Source organism: Lactuca virosa, chromosome 8 (genome assembly GCF_052849685.1).
Source record: "Lactuca virosa cultivar CGN04683 chromosome 8, Lactuca_virosa_CGN04683_v6, whole genome shotgun sequence".
Lineage (NCBI taxonomy): Eukaryota > Viridiplantae > Streptophyta > Magnoliopsida > Asterales > Asteraceae > Lactuca > Lactuca virosa.
The window spans coordinates 307,436,621-307,456,707 of NC_136433.1; the positions used below are offsets into that span (position 1 = coordinate 307,436,621).

General features: G+C 34.9%; 1 protein-coding gene across 1 annotated transcript; it reads left to right on the forward strand.

Moving 5' to 3' along the window:
• The first annotated feature begins 7,746 nt into the window (after nt 1-7,746).
• On the forward strand, nt 7,747-12,998 carry LOC145133580 (protein fluG-like). The gene is made up of 9 exons (XM_079068507.1): nt 7,747-8,016; nt 9,552-9,803; nt 10,939-11,005; nt 11,094-11,234; nt 11,327-11,432; nt 11,514-11,670; nt 11,949-12,044; nt 12,172-12,220; nt 12,618-12,998. Exons 1-9 carry the CDS (start codon nt 7,849-7,851, stop codon nt 12,761-12,763), a joined length of 1,182 nt encoding a protein of 393 aa, XP_078924633.1. The 5' UTR covers nt 7,747-7,848; the 3' UTR covers nt 12,764-12,998.
• Nucleotides 12,999-20,087: the final 7,089 nt, after the last annotated feature.

A 20,087-nucleotide genomic window follows, 5' to 3' on the forward strand; every position in this document is an offset into this window, starting at 1 on the left:
CCCAAATCCTTACTGCAAATGCAGGAATTCCAAATTCATGCCATTTACTGAAATCTGTTACATTCTAAACTTATATGCGTTGATCCTCTTGTAATGATTATGCACAAATTCACAAAGACTTGGCAACAATCATTACATAGTATTCCAAAGGAGATCAACTCCTTGGAAACATCCTTCTTGCATTAAGTTTCCTAATCTTACAGATTGAATACTTTCCAATTTTGAAACATTTCCATATTCCATTTTTGACTATCACTTCTGAACAAGAGTTGCCTCTTTTCAGAATATGTCAACATGGTCCTTCCAAAATTAACACTATACTTCCAATTGTCCTTGAGCAACCAATCTTTGGTAAACCTTAGATTGTCCTCGACAATTGCTTAATCATTTTAGTCATATCCAATTCCAGACCTTTTCCCTTCTTAATGCCCCAGGCATTTGGAAAATTTAGAAAGGATGATTATTATAGCACATGCAATCGATCCTATATCCGAAGCATATGGGACACGATTCATGATGTCTAAAGACTAAACCAGTCTTTTGCTATAACATTTCCATTTCTATTTGCCAAGTTCTCATAACTTCGATTATGAAAAGGGATGCCGTAATCATAATCGAATTTTAGAACGCAAATAATGGACCCATATATAGAATTTCCTTATGTTGAGCCATTTCAACATGAAATTTATATATATATATATATATCCTTGACTAAATATGATTAAAACCTCAATCTAAGCTTTTAGAACTGAAGTGAAGTATATTTTCCTCTCCCTTAATTATAGCAAAACAACTTTTTCCCAATTGAAACTTTGTTTTCTTATAATTAACATTACTAACTTGCAACCTTTATCATAATTATCATGCTCCCACTAACATGATGATTATTAGCATAACACATATGCTCCCACTAGCTTTGACATGTGCTCAGAAATCAGCTAAACTTCTAGAAAAACAATACTTTATTGACTTTCTTACCAAAGTTCAGATTTCTAATACTAGATTGCTTTGATGAAACTTTATCAAAAACATACACCTTTCCTTAGATAGCATGCTTGTGTGTCTAAACAATTTTAAGAACTATGAAAAGGGATGCCGTAATCATAGTCTCAATTGTTTAGACCTTTGCCACTTCTCACAAGTCCATGTTAGTGTACCGGTTAACCACGCACACTCCACTAACGACTTTGAGAACTGCAAATATCACAATTGCTATCTACTTAAAATCTAATTAGCGAAAGAATTTCCTCACCATCATTTTCATGAATCGGAGAGAAACCTTATGACACTTAGATTTAATGGTGTATGTATTCTTATCCATGTGAATTTGTCAAACCATAATCACAAGACTAGGATAATGACAAATCCAAACTCATATGGATTGAGCTTGTGCAATCTTAAATTCTTGCCACCTAGCAGCCCAAGGGCCTGCCATTGCTTCCAAGTTGCTGTGCAACCAACTGAGAACTCTAAGAACTCATATGCAAAGCCAACTTTAACTGGAATGGGCACAGAAATAAAGTATGTCAATACGATAGGTTATAAACCTCACGTCGTGTGCTAGTGAAGAACTTCAGGTTTTATTCTTGATTAGTTCTTGAGACTTTCAAGATCTTTAAGACTCCCACTGTCCTCTTGACATATAAGACTCTCTTGTCAAATATTCAAGAGATAGTGTGGATTCTAATCAAGACAAACACTTCACACAATTGGCCTTAGTTGGTCTTTGTTTTATCCAAAACATCACAACTTACCAATTTCAAATGTACAAGAGTAGACAACTTTTACTCTTACATTTGACAAGTGTTCTAAACCCTTTTTAAGACATGTCACTCAAGTTACAATCTTAGAGTATAACTCTAAGAATTGTTTTTGGAACGAAGTATGAATCATCTTCTTGATTTAACCACTTCAACAATTCATAACTCCTCTTATTAGCCATCAGACTGCACTTAGAGGATGAATTGTGATAAGGTCTCTTAATCATTAAGATGATTACATAACATGATACTAAAGTACTCTCCCATCTTTTCAGATTTGAGAAACTTTTATCCTTCTGCCTAAGTTGATTCTTCTCATTCGTTCTGCCATACATTGAGACTTTTCCAATGCTTCAGAATTATACTTAAGCCTGTAAGTATAACCATATTTACTAAACTTTAGTAAATCATGACAAATAGTCTTATCGATCTTTTGTGGTGGACTTAATCAGTGCACAAGAATGTGTACTCGATCCCTTAGTCCTTTACTTGACTCACACATCCATACGAACAAGTAATTAGTCTTAATTTTCCAATGCTTGAAAGTTATCATTCATCATACTATACAACTTGCATGATTCCAAGTTTCGGTCCAACTGAAACTTGGGTGATGAGAATCTTTCCTTATTTGGTAAATTTAGACACTATCACAAATGAAAGAATCAAATTCATATTTCCACTCTTGCTCTTAATGGAATCTTATAAGCAACAAAAATTTTCACAAATGCCATTGTAAGGATATTTTAAAATAAATAAAATCAGAATTTTTTCTTTTATTTTAAAAAAAAACTTCGCGGAAAAACTATCCTTACAGTGCAAAATCACATGAAAACTTTGTTATTATCTATTCCTAAGCAATATATCATAACTCCTTAATAAGTAGCTCAAGAATTCGATCTTCAAACTTTGCGATAGAAATCCATCTATGCAATCAGATTCAGCATATTCTTTCTTTAAGTTTCTTCACCTTTTCTTTGATTCTTAAAACATCAACATGTGACCCAGTCACATCATGCATCAAGAATCTCAGAATAGGAACTTAGCAGAGTTAGATAGTGGACTTTACCTGAAGTAGAGTCAAACTTATTGACTTTAACATCCTTTGGTAAATTTGGCAGCTTCGCAACCAATGCCCCTTCCTTTGGCAATTTAACATATGGACGCTTTGGTACTGGTACATAGGACTATCACAGACTTTGCCTTTCTCTTGGCCATTTGGTCAACCGAGTTGACCATGGTCGATCCCTTTCCATTGGGAAGAGAATGCTTTACTGGATATCCAATCATTGCCAGGTCCATAAAGTTTTAGGAAGTTGATCTTAGCGAATAGATAAGATCGTTAAGGGTCTTGTCATAGTCTGTTTCATAGGAGTCCCAAAGGAACTCACTATGTGACTTAGAAAGTATTTGAGCTACCAACTTTCTCAAGACTTTGACACCCAACTCTCCCGGCTTGTCAATATGTGACTACATCTCCAAGATGTGATCACACATAGACCTTTGCTTGCCAATAGGGCTTGAGTGACCTTAAACTTTTCAAGAACTTGTGGGTTAGGGAGAATAATTAGAGGAGGTGAAAGAAGTATGATTTCCATGGGACATCATCTTCATTTAGGAAAGCTTGTTTCAAGAGATTTGGGAAGATCATAGATGTCTAAACTTAGACATCTTTTGGGAGATTATTCAAGATAGTTGATCTAAAGTCCTTAATATAACACCCAATATGAAATATTAAGGCTAGGATCCAACAACCTATTTATAATTGGAAGAGGGATGCCGTAATCCAAATTATAAAATAGTTGAAGGTAGGTAAATGACGATTTACCAATTTCCACCATGAAAAACGAAATATAATTAAGTTTTAATTGGATTTGAAACTCCTAGATCTTTTGAGATACATTGAACTTTCAATGGCATGTTTGAATCTCGATTGTGCCCTCTCAAGTTTGTGACTGGGATGCCGAGGATCACAAACAAGGTGTGAATAACCATACAAATTGACTTGGTACCCTCAACAATATTACCTAATCGATGTGCCGGTTAACCACACACGCTCCACCGATCTATAATAAAGTTAAGTTACCCTTTGCCACTCTTACTAGTCCATGTTAGTGTGCCGGTTAACCACACACGCTCCACTAACGACTTGGTAAGGTACAAAGTGTAATTTTATGGGCTAGCACCAATTTCACATTTTCCTAAGTAACTAAGAATTAGGAATTTATAAATGTTTAGTTACTTAGTATTTATCATTAATACTTTTAATGAAGGGAGAATTATAGTCCTTGTCCTACCCGTTCGGCTAACGACCCTCCACCAGTCAAGGAAGCGGTGGGTGAGAGTGGACACCCATTAAACTGCCATTTTATAGGCAATAACCTTATACCCCCCTTATAGACCGGCTTCGTGAATGAGGCCTACTAACGGTAAGATTGACTTTTCTTATACATATCTATATAATTAAAATTATAATAATAGTATAAGGGTTGAACTTTAACTTTTAAAATTCTAGGGGCTAACTTGGAATCAAAGTATTCATAAGTGAAAACTTTTCTAATTCCAAAACTTGAGGGTAAGTTTTGAAACAATTCAAAACTAATTAATTCCATAACTTATATGTTTAAAGTAGTTTTAATTAAAAGACTCTTCAAGTTCCATAATTTTGAGGACAATTTATGGAAGACTTTAAACTAATAAAAGAATGTAACTTTTCTTTATTTTATAACTTATGGAATTAATTAAGGTTACACATTTTATGATTTAATGAAATGACTCTTGAACTTCCATAACTTGAGGACACGTTATGGAGTCATAAACCACTTAATGAGGACAAGACTTTTCATTTTTTTGTAACCTTTGCCAACTTTTATGAGTTTTATGAAACTTAATTGTGACTTTTCATATAACTTGAGGACAAGTTACAAAAACACAATTTAGAATCAACTCTTAGATTAAAATGGATTGAAAACACATAATCAATTAACTTTTCTATTAATCCAAGCAACTCATAAGAACAAGATAATTCAAATCAAACTTTTTCATGTAATTAGCATAACTTTTAAACTAATACAAAACATGAATCTATTGACAATTATCTTTGAAATTGGATTAGCATGAACATTACCACATCAAAAACAAGTTTATAAGTCCAAAAACATCTTATGGTAATGTTCCTAGTCCATTTCCAGCCAAAAAACTCGAAAATATGCTGTCAGGGGGTCCAACTCGTCGAGTGCACGAACAAACTCGGCGAGTTGGATGCATTTTTCCTTGGACTCGTCGAGTCCCTTTATGGACTCGGCGAGTCTGCTGTGCAGACAGCAACAAAATTCGTTTTTTTCAGCAATTTTACTAGTATAACAAGAAAACAAGCCTAGGCTCTGATACCACTGTTGGGTTTTGAGCATTCTAACACTCCTAAGTGTACATGCCACCCTAAATACCTTGGATCTATGTTTTCTCTATTATACATGCAAATATGAATATTCCAAGGTATTCATCCTAACTAGCATAAGAACATGGATTCATATGAATATAAACAAGTTAGAATTACATACCTTTTGGTGTAGATTATCTTCATGAAGCTTGAGTGCCTAGTGCCCCAAGTGTGACACCTCAAATGGTTCACACAACACCAAATACACTTGGAATAACTTGAGAGAAACTTGAACACTTCTTGAAATCGTGTAGCCCTCATACACACACACTAGTGCACGATTTCTTGAGCCATGAGATTCTTTTATATGGTGGCTATTAGGGTTACACTATGTAACTCATAACTTTACCCATTCCTTATGCTCCATGGATTTTAACCTCCATGGAGTATCCATGGGTCACCCCATGGACTTAGTCCAACATAAGGAATCTTGGTCACAAGCCCACATATATAAGAATGAATGATTTACACAATCAACCCATATATTTAATTAGTCTCCTTTTTGATCACTTAATTAATCCTAGATTAATTCTTGATCAATACTAATTAAATAATCTTATTAATATATTAGAACTTATAATATATTAACAAACCTTAAGTGTTATTTCTCTCATTATAGTCTATCCAAATGCATGATGCCATGCAACCCAAATGGACCATGCCGGGTCGGGTCAAGTCTTACCAATTATAGATATGGACTTAGACATTAATCCAACACCGTTCACATGGAGGAGGCGGCAATATTCTTTGACAATGGATTGCGCGGGGCGATTGAGGACATTGTGGTTTGTGGGGGCCCTTTCTTTGGTGACATACAATGGCGAAATGCTTTCTTACCCATTAGGTTTGGGGGTTTGGGTTTATACTCGGCAGTAGAGGCTACCTCCTATGCTTTTGTTGCCTCAAGGGCCCAATCTTGGGTATTGCAAGACCACATCTTACGGGATAGCGGTATACATGGTATGGATTCTGATTATGACTGTGCCTTGGCATCCCTTCGCAACAAGCTTCCAGATTTTGACCTTAACAATTTTACTACTAAAGACACCCCCCCTAAATCCCAGAATACACTAGCGAGTGCCCTTTTTCGTAAAATTGTCCAAGATATGGAAGTGCATCTCGACATGACGGCTCGACAGAAAGCGGTTTTCCAGTGCTTACGTGCACCATATGCTCAAGATTTTCTTCTGGCTATCCCTATAGATGGGCTTGGCCAACACATGTCTCCAGTGGAGTATCGTACTATTCTCAAATATCGACTCATGATTCCCATATTCCCAGCTGACGAGATATGTCCTGTGTGTCACAAGGCATGTTTGGACTCTTTTGGAGAGCATGCAGTTCACTGTAAAGAACTCCTCGGGTTCAAATACAGGCCGGTAGGGTTAGGGATGTTTTGTTTGACATATTTAAGCGTGCCGGGGTTTCCGCTAAGAAAGAAGCACCTGTTAATTTCTTGACTGACCCGACAGAATGAAGGTCAACCCTCAGACCGACTGACATTTTGATTTTTGGATGGGTCGGAGGGAAACACGCATGTGTGGATCTTACAGGGGTATCCCCTCTCGTGGGCCTGAGGGCTGGGGGTTTCACGGCGGGACATGCTGCTTTAAAAGCAACTACAGGCAAAGTCACCAAACATGAGAAATCGTGCATGGAAAATCAACACGTGTTCATACCATTTGCATTTGATACGTTTGGTTTCCTCGCACCGGATGCGGTAGAGCTTCTTAAAAGAGTACAACGAATCATGCATAGTAATGTTATATCCCTAGATCTTCGGATGTAGTCTTTAAAAGAATTAGCTTTACCATTCAAAAAGGCTTAGCGGCACAGCTTGTTGCCCGTTTGCCATCTTACTCATTGTACGATGACAATTAAAATATTGACACAATTATGATATGTAATAGATAAAACACTTTTGAGAGAAAATACATATTAATTTTTTTTATTAAGTGAAACCTTTTGAACTTTTTTGAAAAAAAAATAATTTATAAAATTAATAAATAATTATAGATATATTAAAAATAAATAAATGATAAATTGTTATTCGGTTATTTTGGACTATTCGGTTTTTATTTTATAAACCAAAACCAATCCGAAATCCAAAATAATCCAAAGTAATAATTAGGTTTTGGTGAAATCCAATCCAAAAATCCGTACCAAATAATACGATCCAAATGGATAATTCCAATGGGTTGTGATGGAAGAAAATACGAGCCTGAATGTCCGATTCAATTTAGGGTTATTGTTTCACTTTTTAACTCAATTACAAATATAGTCCTTAAAATTCAGAAAATGGCCATACAGGAGAAAACAAAATGAGGGGTAAATTAATAATAATTTTTCCTGTCATCAATAGAGGTGGTCAAACGGTAAAGGACAACAACGAGGACGGATTTGCAACCATGAGGATTACTCGCATCATTTTTTTCAAAGTATAGACTTAAGTTGCAGATTAGTGTCAATCACAAGGACCAAAACTGTAATTTACTCTTATATTAATTTGAAAAGAAAAAGACAAGACGGAGTATAATTAGGTGCCAATGCTGCTACCATCTCCCATAACAGAGTAGTGGAACGTCATCCATCATAACTTTTGCTTCCTTTCACAAATCACAAATACAGGGAAGCCGATCAACGCGTAGCGAGATGGACGAGAAATACGCAGAGCTGAGACAAGCGGTTGAAGCGGCGGAGCTCGTTGACGCTCACGCTCACAACATCATAACACACGCTTCTACGATTCCGTTCCTCAGTTGTTTCTCTGAAGCTTCCGGCAAGGCTTTATCCTTTGTCCCATCTACCCTTAACTTCAAGGTCGGCACCCCTCTCTTCTAATTTCTACACATTGTTTGTTTACTTGCTGAACTTCATCCTTCAAAAACGATATGATTCCTTTTGTAAATAATGCTGGTAACTGAATGCACCCATTTTTGTCTGTTGCCCCTTTTTGGAATATTCGCTCCTTTAAGACTATTTTTGTTTCGAAATACCGTCTCTTTGTTTCTTCGAAGTTGCAATGTTTGCGCTTGATTCGGTAAATCTGTAAATGGATGGAGTATTTGAGTATGACAAACGCAGATAGGTAGGTTTAGCTTCGATGTTTGACATGAAAAGGAGATATTTCGAATTTTCAATGGGTTCCAAACGAAAATTTGAAACGATTGCAACAAACGTACCTTTTAGAATGCGATTTATGAGATTTCTTTTTATGAAATAGAATTATTTGTTTGTCGTTATTAAAAATAATTTTAAATTACACTCATCTGGGGTCCAAAACCAAAAGGTTCCTTTAATTCTTTTGGTGGGTATTGTAAATATTTGCAATTTTCATGAGGAGGGGGAACTATATAACTTTAGAGGCATGTATAATAAAAACTTCGAAGGGCATTTTTTGAGTAAGATATTCTCGATTCTACAACTAGAATCGCGAAGTTGTGCTAAAAGTATACAACACTCATCAGCTTCTAAGTTAAAATAGTATCTACAAAGTTTTGGTCTTTGGTTCCTTGTAGATAGCGTACTTGTGCATTTCTTTAACAAGTAATTAAAGTGACACCCTTTGACTTTCAGGGTCAATCGAAACCTTGTTCAACGTAATAACCCATCCCACATGCACATGGATAGAGAATGAGAAGTTTGAACATATTATTATATATATATTAAAGTTGTGGAAGAAAGGAATAGTAAATTTGTGATACTTTGTCCAAGTTTGGTCCCTTGATTTACATATCCGGTCCCTGTACTTCTTTAATTAATTTATTCTATGTTGTTTTGTTTGTGTTCCATTCAACTTTCCATTTTTTTGGCAGAATTGGTCCTGTATTATTGTTGGAAGTTAGGAATACTAAATTTGGATGTTTTGGGGCAACTTTGGTCATTATTCTTTACCCATTTTGACACTTTTGGTCGTTGCAATCAATATTTTTACACTTTTTTGGAACCTTTTAATATGTAAAGTTTGGCCACAAAACTTTAACGGTTTGACAACTTTGATCCTTTTTCTAAAAAGTTGCTAATTCCTACCCCTTTAATTCTTTAGCCATTTTCACACTTCTGGTCCTTGCAGTCAAAACTTTTACATTTTTTGTCCGGGGCAAAGCCCGGACTTTTCATGCTTGCACTTTCTATGTCTGTCATATTTATCAATTCGGAAACAACATTGAAAGCTTCTGGCCCCCGCGTAGCGGGGGTAACCTTTCTAGTTATTATTATTATTATTATTATGAGCCTTAAGTTGTATAATTTTTACCATGGTTTTAAATCGATCCAGAGATTATTGGGCTAATATGTTACTTTTGGGATTAGGGTATTAGTTCAAAGGGCTGACAACTGTATGTTAAGTATCGCAGAGAAGCTTGAGGGATATTGGTAAATTGTACTGCACTGAGTTCTCTCTTGAAGCAATAAAAAACTGTAGAAGTGTATCTGGAATAGCAACACTCAGCAATACATGTTTCGAAGCTGCAAAAATCTCTGCTGTACTAATAGATGATGCAATTGAGTTGGAGAATATGATTGATACTTGGCAGCATAAATATATTGTACCATTTGTTGGTAGAATACTGAGGATCGAGCGTCTAGCTGAGCAAATCCTTGATGAAGTAAGATTGTCTTATTCTATTCTTACCTTCTTTTCTGATTACAATGTCTGTTCTTATGATTAATTACTCTTCTCTATTTCACTATTTCAACTTGAACGAAAAAAAAAGAAGTGAGCATCAGATAATGTCGTTAGACAAATTCTTTTCTTTTTCAATCTCATATCACTTCTCATAGTCTAGCAAATCTACATACTCCACATTACGTACACAAATTAGTCACATTGCACACAAATATATTGACTAAAAGGTTCACTAGGTCTTTGGAAGATCAAAATATCCTCCCTACATTGCACAATTTCATATAGATTTCTTCATTCACATGATCATAAATTAGCTTCTTATCTTATACTTACGTTCTAAGTCTTTGCATGTCATACTTACACATATCTTGCAAAAGAATTCTTCGTATAAAGATGGTGATTTAACCAAAATGAAAAACACTCTTCTCCCAAATTTTAACTCCTCCATAACTAACTTCCTTGGCATGTTAACCATCTAGACACCCAACTTTCAAAGATGATGAATTCTCAATTTCTCTTCCATTCTTTCATAAATGTGTACTAAGAAATACATTTCTAACGATGATATCACATGACTCATTTAATCTCAAGTTTGATTAGTCATCAATAGTCAAAACTTTGATTTCTTGCAACTTAGTAACATGCTTATTTATACATATTACATAGGCCATGGCCATACTCATATATAAACATTGATATATAATACCAAATCATCGAATCCCTAACATCATGAATCTTCAAAATAATCTTTGATTTGGGTTCTGAAAATGTTGTTGGATTTCTCCTTGTTTTGGCCAATATCGCCATGTCAACTTCTTTGCAACAAAGATGGCATAGAGAATGAATGACATAACTAATGTCACTGAAGATACATGATTGTAGCTTGTAGATCGGTAACCATGTCTTCCCATAATTAATGGCATTGATATGATATTACACGTACATACTTTTAAGTTTTAACCTTATTCCAACCTTGTTAGCTCTTATAAAACACATTGCTAGTGCTTGTAACATTTCCCTTGCTCATTATTATGCAATATACTCCAAACATCTCTCATGTCATGGCTTTTGAGTTTTGAAGTGGTATCATCATTAGTCATTATATTTTGTTTCAGGGAATAAAAAATGGGAAGAGTTGGACACTAGATACATTTACCGATACTTTCATAGGAAGATTAACATCATATCCTTTCAGACTTTTAAGGAGCTATGATTGTATGTTTCTGTTAACAGTGTGTTGGTTCCTTATCGTTGTTGTGTTGTGTTATTACATTGTCTGTGAAAGTGGACACATGGCGCATTGTCAATGTGGTTGCCTTAAAAAGTATAGCTGCATATCGCAGTGGCCTTGACATTAATCCGAATGTCACCAAGAAAGAGGCTGAAGAGGCACTTGCTCAAGTCTTGGTTGGTGAGTTCAAAATTTTTTCCCATAGTTCCAGTCCTGTATTATATACTACCAATTGAAAGTCTGTTATCTGACAATGAATTTTTTTTTTCCAGATGGAAATCCTGTTCGCATCACAAACAAAAATTTTATTGATTATATCTTCGTGCGTAGCTTGGAGTTGGCCCTGCGTTTTGACTGGCCCATGCAGATACATACAGGGTAAAAATAAAACACAAAAAATCACCTTATCAGATTTTTCTATTTCTTGACTCAATAAAATGTATTGATTTTTTTTGGTAGCTTTGGAGACAAAGATTTGGATTTGAGGCAGGCTAATCCCCTTCATCTCCGCAATCTTCTAGAAGACCCTAGATTCTTGGACTCTCGAATAGTGCTGTTACATGCATCCTACCCTTTTTCAAGGGAAGCATCATATTTGTCATCCATATATCATCAGGTTAGATATAGATAGAGACTTGAAAGGGAAATTAATTAAATGATCCTAATTCTGATTACAGGTGCTAATAATTGGGCCACAATGGGCCTGTAAAGTAACCTCTTATACCAGTTATAGGGCCTAGGCCTTTTGAACCGCTTTTATTAAAATGTATGCAATAAAACTTATTAATTAAGAAAATTGTTAGCAAATTTGTTATACAACAATAAATTATGTAAATCGATAATTCTGATATCAAAATTGCGAGTTGATGATAGAAGTGATATAATCGATTTCAGGTGTACCTTCATTTTGGTTTGGCTATTCCAAAGCTTAGTGTCCATGGCATGATATCGACAATGAAACGACTTTTGGAGCTAGCACCAATAAAAAAGGTGATGCTCAGCTACTTATTAAAATTTTGTTTTCATTTCTGTTGCTTGTGTTTGTTTATGGTTATCATTAATTAAGCTCGTTTTTTTATGTTAGCCTTCTTATGTTAATGCAAAATGGTATATGCAGGTGATGTTCAGCACTGATGGATGTGCATTTCCAGAAACATTTTACCTAGGTATGTGAAACCCGAATTATAATCACCTGCACACACACACACAATATATATATATATATATATATATATATATATATATATATATATATATATATATATATATTGGTCTTTTAATACAAAAAGAAAGAATGAAGTTGAATTCCCTCCACCCATCAGTAGCAATGGTGAAATCCATCAAATAATGAAATTGAAGGATTCCAATACAATCCAATTCTGACAATGAAACACACCATAGAATAGAATGGAATCATGAATTCCAATTCGGGCAGCTTCTGAACCATAGAAATTTAAAAAAAGATGTTGCTTGTTAGGACTAATTGGAAATTTGGAATTTATGAAAATTTTCGCTGTAAAGATGTAATATATGGAATTAAACTTCCAAATGATGCCATGTCAGGTGCAAAGTGGGCACGAGAGGTTATATTCTCTGTTCTACGCGATGCATGTAACGAGGGCGATCTTTCAATTCCTGAGGCTCTTGAAGCTGTTACCGATATCTTTTCTGCAAATTCAAAAAAGTTTTACAAGCTCGATGTCAAATGATTAAATCATATTGCCATGTCCTTCCAAATTTCATTTACAATATTCTATCAAAAATCACATAGCTGAATGTCTAGGTTTGCGAGAGCTTTTATGTACTCTCAGATTTTAAATGAAGCTAATATTGTAAGTATTATGGTTAATGCCTTTACTTGGAACTTTCTGAAATTTCGTCATCTTTTATTTTTTCCTATTGTCAATATAATTATCGGAAGGGAAAACGACCTAAAAGGTAAAATAGTTTGCATTTTTTATACATATAGTCTTTATTGTTTTTTTCTTGTGAAATAAGCCTTAAACTTGTTTTTTGTACCCATTTAGTTCTTGTAATTGGCTACTCTAGGTTAAGTTGTTAATTTGTACATATTTAATGTTTCATTTTTTTTTGGCAAAATAAGTCATGTTTTTGTATATGTTCCTTATGATCAGTCTCTTCATGTTTTGTTCACATAACATCCTACATGCGACAATAAAAAATGAGGTGTTCTCAAATGTGACTCATTTAAGTAGTGGAATCATGTGTTCTTAATAATATTGTATTTTTGATATTAGTAACTGTTATAATACAATATCAATTATATTTAATATCAATACCAACTTCATTTGATATCAATATTAACTACATTAAATCATGTGAAGAAAATATATTACTAAAGATTATACCTTATTTTAAAATAAATCATACTTCATTACAAAAGATTATACCTTATTTTAACCCTATCATTAGGTGAATTCTTTTTCAGCTCATTTACTTATTTCTTGAGACATAGAACCTCTTTTTTAACAGTTGCAAATTTATCTTCCAAATTCGAGGTTAATTTGATATGTTTTTTTTATTTACCTATTGCCAAAAAATTTGCTTTTTCCATGGTTTTTCTTAGTAATAAAAAATAAATTTTTAGTAGATAAGAAAAATGTCAATTTGAAAAGAACAAAAAAACTCATTTGCTGAAAAAATGGTTAAAATCGATACACCAAAGAATTACAGAATACTCTAAATTTTTTCACAGGGTGTTCTTCTACTGGGAAGTGTCAAGTCCAATTGGGAGGAAACAGTCATAAAGAATCTCGTTGTTTGCCATGTAGATAGATGAAAGAGAAGCCGAAAACATTTTCTTCTTTGAGAAAACTAAGACACAACATTATTCAACCTATTCGTGAATTAGGTTACTGATATAAGTGATATAAGTGAGGGACGGGCCACATATAAGAACTCATTAGTGATTCTCCCACATAAGATGTCACTTAAGAAAAACTTAAAGAAATTGGTCATAAGGTCTAAATGTGTACAAAAACAACAAGGGTTAATACCATAAAAGCCACAAGTTTTACACCCCGATTCTAAATTAGGCCTAAATGGATTTTTTGTTTCTAATTAGCCATTATGTAGGAGTTGACTTTTGCCTCAAGCGCTGGTAGCCGGTTTCGCCGGTTTCAGCCGGTTACTCCTTTACAAATAAGGGTTTTGAACGTTAGAAATCCAACTCCCACCTCCGACTTCTTCCTCCACGCAAGAACTTCTTCATGGCTAGTTCTTCTACAGGGTCTACAGGGTCATCAACTTCAACATGGAAAAATGTTCATGGCAATTTCAGGAACAAAAACAACCCCATGGTTTTGTGTCGTTGTGGTGTTGAGGCTAGCTTCTCAGTTGTATGGATGGACAAGAATCCTGGAAGGAAATTTAGGGGATGCACTAACTTCAAGGTATGTTCTTGATTCTTAGATTCAGTATAAAGTTTTCTTATGGGACTAAGGGAAAAATTGTCAAAAAAATATGCAGGATCCTTTGAGATACTGTAAGTTCTTCATGTGGCTAGACCCACCTTTCCTAATCAATATTAGAAAAATATGATGTACCAAATGCATTTAGCTTTGGTTGGTATGGCTGATGGCAATGCTTAGTTGGAACTGGTGAATCAAGATCAAAATAGGAGGTTGATGTTGATGATGAAGCTTGTGTTGATCATGGTCATGCTATTTGCAGTGATGTTGGTAATTGGGATTGCATTGCTGGTGAAGGTCTAGGAAGTTAGGAAGTTTAGGTTGTTAAGTTCAGTATTTTGAGAAGCTTTTGGTTAGGTGAAAGTTGTATTAGATCCTTCTTTTAGGAATTTGGTGTTATAGTCCTATGGGACAGTTGTAATAGGATGTGAAATACATTTTGAAGGTTGTAATATATAGTCCTATGGGACAGTTTATATGAAAAGCATTAATCAGAAATTGACAATGTACTATCGATTACAAACTGACATTAAACTTACTACAAACCACAATCTTTATAAAAATCATAGCTAAATACATACATGGAGGATTGTAACAATCAGAACCAAACTTCCATCTTTACAACAATGTTTACAAGCCAAACGATGATTTCACAAAATGACATTGTACTTACTACAAATTACAGTCTTTAGTAACATGTTGTCAATAAATTGGAAGCTTGTTACCAAAAGATTATTTCACAAAAAGGGAAACCAAAAGATTTATGCCCAATTAAACCCTATCTAGAACAACATCACTCCAATGTAATTGCTTTCTCAGTTGTTGAACCACCTCCATCTGGATTGATCTTGATAATTCTTTCTGAGGGCTTCCTTTTTCTTACCAATGGATCTTATGTTTCTTGAATGTTCTCTTCATTAACTATACTCCCAACCAACATTTCCTTCCTCTCTTTTCTCAACTGTGAATAAGAAATTAACATATTATCACATAATGTTCAAGAAAAATTGTGTCAATTACTAAAATTATAACTGCATACCTTATTAAAAGCTTCATCAATTTCCCCATGATCATATCCAGATGACTTCAAATCTTTAATAGTATGAAAATCTTGTTGGTCAAGCTTTTTCATGGCAGGTAATTGAAACTTCCTCAAGACCTTCCACAAATTGAATTGAACTACCCAACACATCCCTTATTGTCTGCTTGGCACTATCCTCCAATCTTCTCCCTACATATTTGATCTTACCTCCCCTCATTGCCATCATCTTAATTCTCTTTTGATGAAAATTTGAATAATAAACATCTTTCATCTTACATGCTTCTTTTGATGCGCCCTCAACATTTTTCATCTTTCCCTCACTTGCTTCTTTTGATGTTCCCTCACCTATTTTCCTTGGTTTCTTTGCAGTTTTCGTAGATAATTTCCCTCCCCCATCCCCCCTTGGTCTTCCACTTTTCCTTGTGGGGACGGGTTTATTGGGCCCTTCTCCATTCGTACAAGACAACTTATTATGACTAAGTTCCCTGCATTTCCCACACCTAATAGTTCTTCTAATCTTTGCCTTCTGAGTTAGGTACTTACAATCCTGAGTTTTAGAGGCATGTCTTATTCTCTTTGTTTTTGGCCTTCCTTGAATTCTCCTGACAAGAGGTAGTAAGGGCTTCAAATATTCAGTATGGGGCCACATATTACTTCCACAGGTAAGATGTTGTCCCTATATGTCTTTATGAACTTGTCCTTATGGAACCAAAATGAAATAAAACCAGTTGAATCTCTATGTGTGAAATTGATTGCAGCTTGAGCATGGAGACATGGTAACCCTGATATCTCCCATAATCTGCATGAATAAGAGTGAGCATCTAAATCCACCTTGTAAGCTGAATATCCATGCCTTGTCTAAAAAAGAGCCCCTCCACTTGGTATTACTATCCAATACCTAAAACATTTAACGTGAGTAATTAGTAATGTAAAGATATAGACTTAAGATCAAAATTAAAGTGAGAATACCTCATATGTTTTCCAAACTCCTTAAGCTTCTCTAAGATGTTTGGTTCATAGTCACCTTTCCATTGGGAAACCATAGCAGCTTGATGATAAAACCTATTCATTAAATAAATCCTGATTTCTTCAAGCATTTTTAGAAGTGGTTTTTTCCTCATGTGAATGATCATCGAATTAAAACACTCTGGTATGCCATTCTCTACTGCCTCACAAGCATATCCTCTAGAGAAAAATGTCCTACACCAAGAATGTGAGTTGTTTGAAATTAGCCAGTCATAGTCACTTGGAGTTATGTGTTTGATTTTCTCCATTGTTTCTATAAAGTCCCCCTCCACAATACTTTTGGCAGCTTCCTAAAATAGGTTCTTCACCTCTAATATAGTGTATCTCTTCCTGAAATTTGCATAGATGTTCCTGGCACATTGTCTATGTTCAACATATGAAAGTAGTTCTGTAACAAAATTATTATAAATGTATAATAATTAAACAAAAAAATACAATATTATTTACCTTGTGGTGATCTGAAATAATAACAAGACCACTACCACCATCAATATCAAGATCAACAACTAACAACTCAATAAACCAAGTCTAGTTATCTTTGTTCTCTACATCAATCACTGCACATGCTATTGGATTACGTGATTGTCTACATCTCTTCCAAAAGCAGTCAAAAGCTCTCCCTTGATTTTAAACAACCATCCAAACCTATTACACGTCTTCAAACCCTATTCCAACCATCCTTAAAAGCCTTTAAGCACACATAAAACCTTTTGAAATAGTTCATGCCACTTGGATTAGATTCTACGTCCACCTTACATTGCTCCCTGGGTTAGACCTGAGGATTTCTGCAAAATAGTCCCATACCTTTGCATAATGTTCTTCTAACTTACCTTCTATCATCTCTCTTTCCTTTGTCCTAGACCTGTGACATTTCCCCTTAGATATATCTACCGAAAACACCCTAAGTACATCTTCCTTCATCCCAGTCAATGTCATATTTGGCTTCATAGTTATGTCCTTCAGGTAATGTTTGGCTAACCGGTTGCAACTAACGAAAGATTCAAAATTATAATTCCTAGCACATAGATGTATGTCACATATGGATTTAATTTGAAATGTTCGTTCATTATACTTCCAAGCAGCATAAACTCTAAAGGGACATGTTTCTTTTTTATATATTTCCCCGCACCTAACAATCACTTTATGTTTATCACTCTTCATAAACCATAATTGATATCTGTTAGCTATTGTATAGTTAGTTAATGCAAACCTAAGTTGATTAGGGGACTCAACACTCTCTCAATACGGGTTTCATTTGTTTCCAATGGATGTCTGGATCATGAACCCTATACTCTACACCCACTTCACAATCATTTTTATCATCAATATGATCATGCTCTGGCTCCTTAGCATCAGCTTCCTTATCATCATCTCCCATTCCATCAAGAGCCCTCCTTAGCTCATTTTTATCACATAATATGTTAAGGAATGGGTAATCAGACAAGTTTAAGCTTGGTTTAAAGGTCTCCGGTGCAAAATACAGGAACGAGAAATCTATAAGATCATCATCAGAGTCGTTTTCCCTTACATAAACCTTTTCAGGTCCTTTGACCTGTTCCAAATAATGAAGCCATCTGTTCAAGATGAAAAATTAAAGTTGTTAGTGACACTATGGAGCTCGATTATGGAATATAAGAACACACATACACATCAATTTCTCAATGGCATCCATGTACCTTTCTACTTTAGTGTATTTCAACTTCAGAATAGAAAATTTTTGCTTGCAAAAATGGTGTTAGAAACCCTTTTCAAACCCTTTTTCTTCCCAAGATCAACTGCACGAAACCCTTTTTGATGCAGACGTTTCTGCTGAAAGGTGATGTTTGGTGGTGTACAAACATATTTTCGAAAGATCTAGTACTATAAGAGAGTGGTGACCGGCTGAGGAGCTTAACCTGTTGTTAACCGGTCGATTATACGATTTTGAAACGCCGTCTCAATTATTTAGGCTAATTAGAAACAAAAAATTCATTTAGGGCTAATTTAGAATTGGGGTGTAAAACTTATGGCTTTTATGGTATTAACCCAAACAACAATGACTTATTAGTGATTAAATGTGTAAAATTGAGAACTTAACATGGAGTAGCCGGTCATAAGGACTGAATGTGTACAAAACAAGTTGCATGACTTATTTTACAAGAAAAAATAATAAGGACTAAACGTGTACAAAATGAGAACTATATTACCATTTTAGGTCGTTTCCACTTTTCAAAATTTGTATATACAAGTTTACATTACAACTTTTATGTTCATTTTGTTTTCATCTCTAAAATGCGAGACATTATATAAGAAATCTATCAGAATAGTTCATTAGTTTTAGTTCGCCTTTTTTCTTTATTTATTTCTATCCATATTCTTCAACCGTGAGTTTTAAACCTCTCTTGCTTACATATGTAATGAGTTCCAGACTTCCAGTTTTAGCATACCCAACTCGTTTTTGGAAAAAAAATTTGTTTTGTTGATAATCTCAAATGTTTATAGGTCCTAATACAAAACATGTGTTTTTTAGTTAACGGACTTAATGAGGGAATGGATTAATCCGGTGACCGATATATGAATATTTCTTTTTTATTTATTGCAGAAAGCACGATTTAATCGAGAAAGTCAAGAAGATGATGTTTTTCCTTTAATTCCTAATTGTTTACAAATTTGATCTTAAATATTTTTTCCTTTCATTTCACAAAGTATGCCGTCATCTCCCTAAATATGATTTAAACATCATTAATATGGACAACACTTTATCCATAGCAAGAGCAAGAAAAACCTCTAGAATGGGTTTTTGGTTTTTTTTCTATGTAATCTAAAACCACCTTTGAATTTTTTATACAATACTCATAGGTTCACTACAAGAAAAGAGGACATTAGCGGTGACACCACCATTAGCGACAACAACATAACTCCGTGTTCAGTTGTCGCCGCTAATGGGGGTGTCGCTGCTAATGGTGTCGCCGCCAATGGTAGTAAAACACGATCCAAGTGAAAGTTCAAGAGAGCTCCTTCGTTGATCACGTATCTAAATCCAACGACTACGTCTCACTTATCATAGAAAGAGTATTAGCGGCATCGAAAATAGTGACAATTTTGTCGCCGTTAATACCCTAACAAATGACCGCAAAATTTTCCCTCCATTTACCACTTTGAGTCTGTAACATCTGGTTTCAGGATGTTTCTTTATTTGGAAAGTTGGACTTTAATTGATCAAGAAGGCATCGAGCTTTATGGGATGAAGTTTTGGACCTAAAGGATTGGGGTTTGTGGGCTAAGAGAACAAGGTTTAAGACTAAAAGGGTTAGTTTTAGGCTGGAAGCAAATTGGGCTTAAGCTAAATTGGACCTTGCTAGATAAGACTTTTCACGGTGTCATACATAAGGTGTCACGATGCGATTCTTGGTATATGGGCTGAGGGTTTAGGCATTGGGATTAGGGCCTATTTAAGTGCACTTTTCCCTATGGTTCGTCATTTTGATAACCTCCACTAGAACACCTTGTTTCGGGTCATTTCATAATTCGGGGCCGTGACCCGAAGATCAGTTA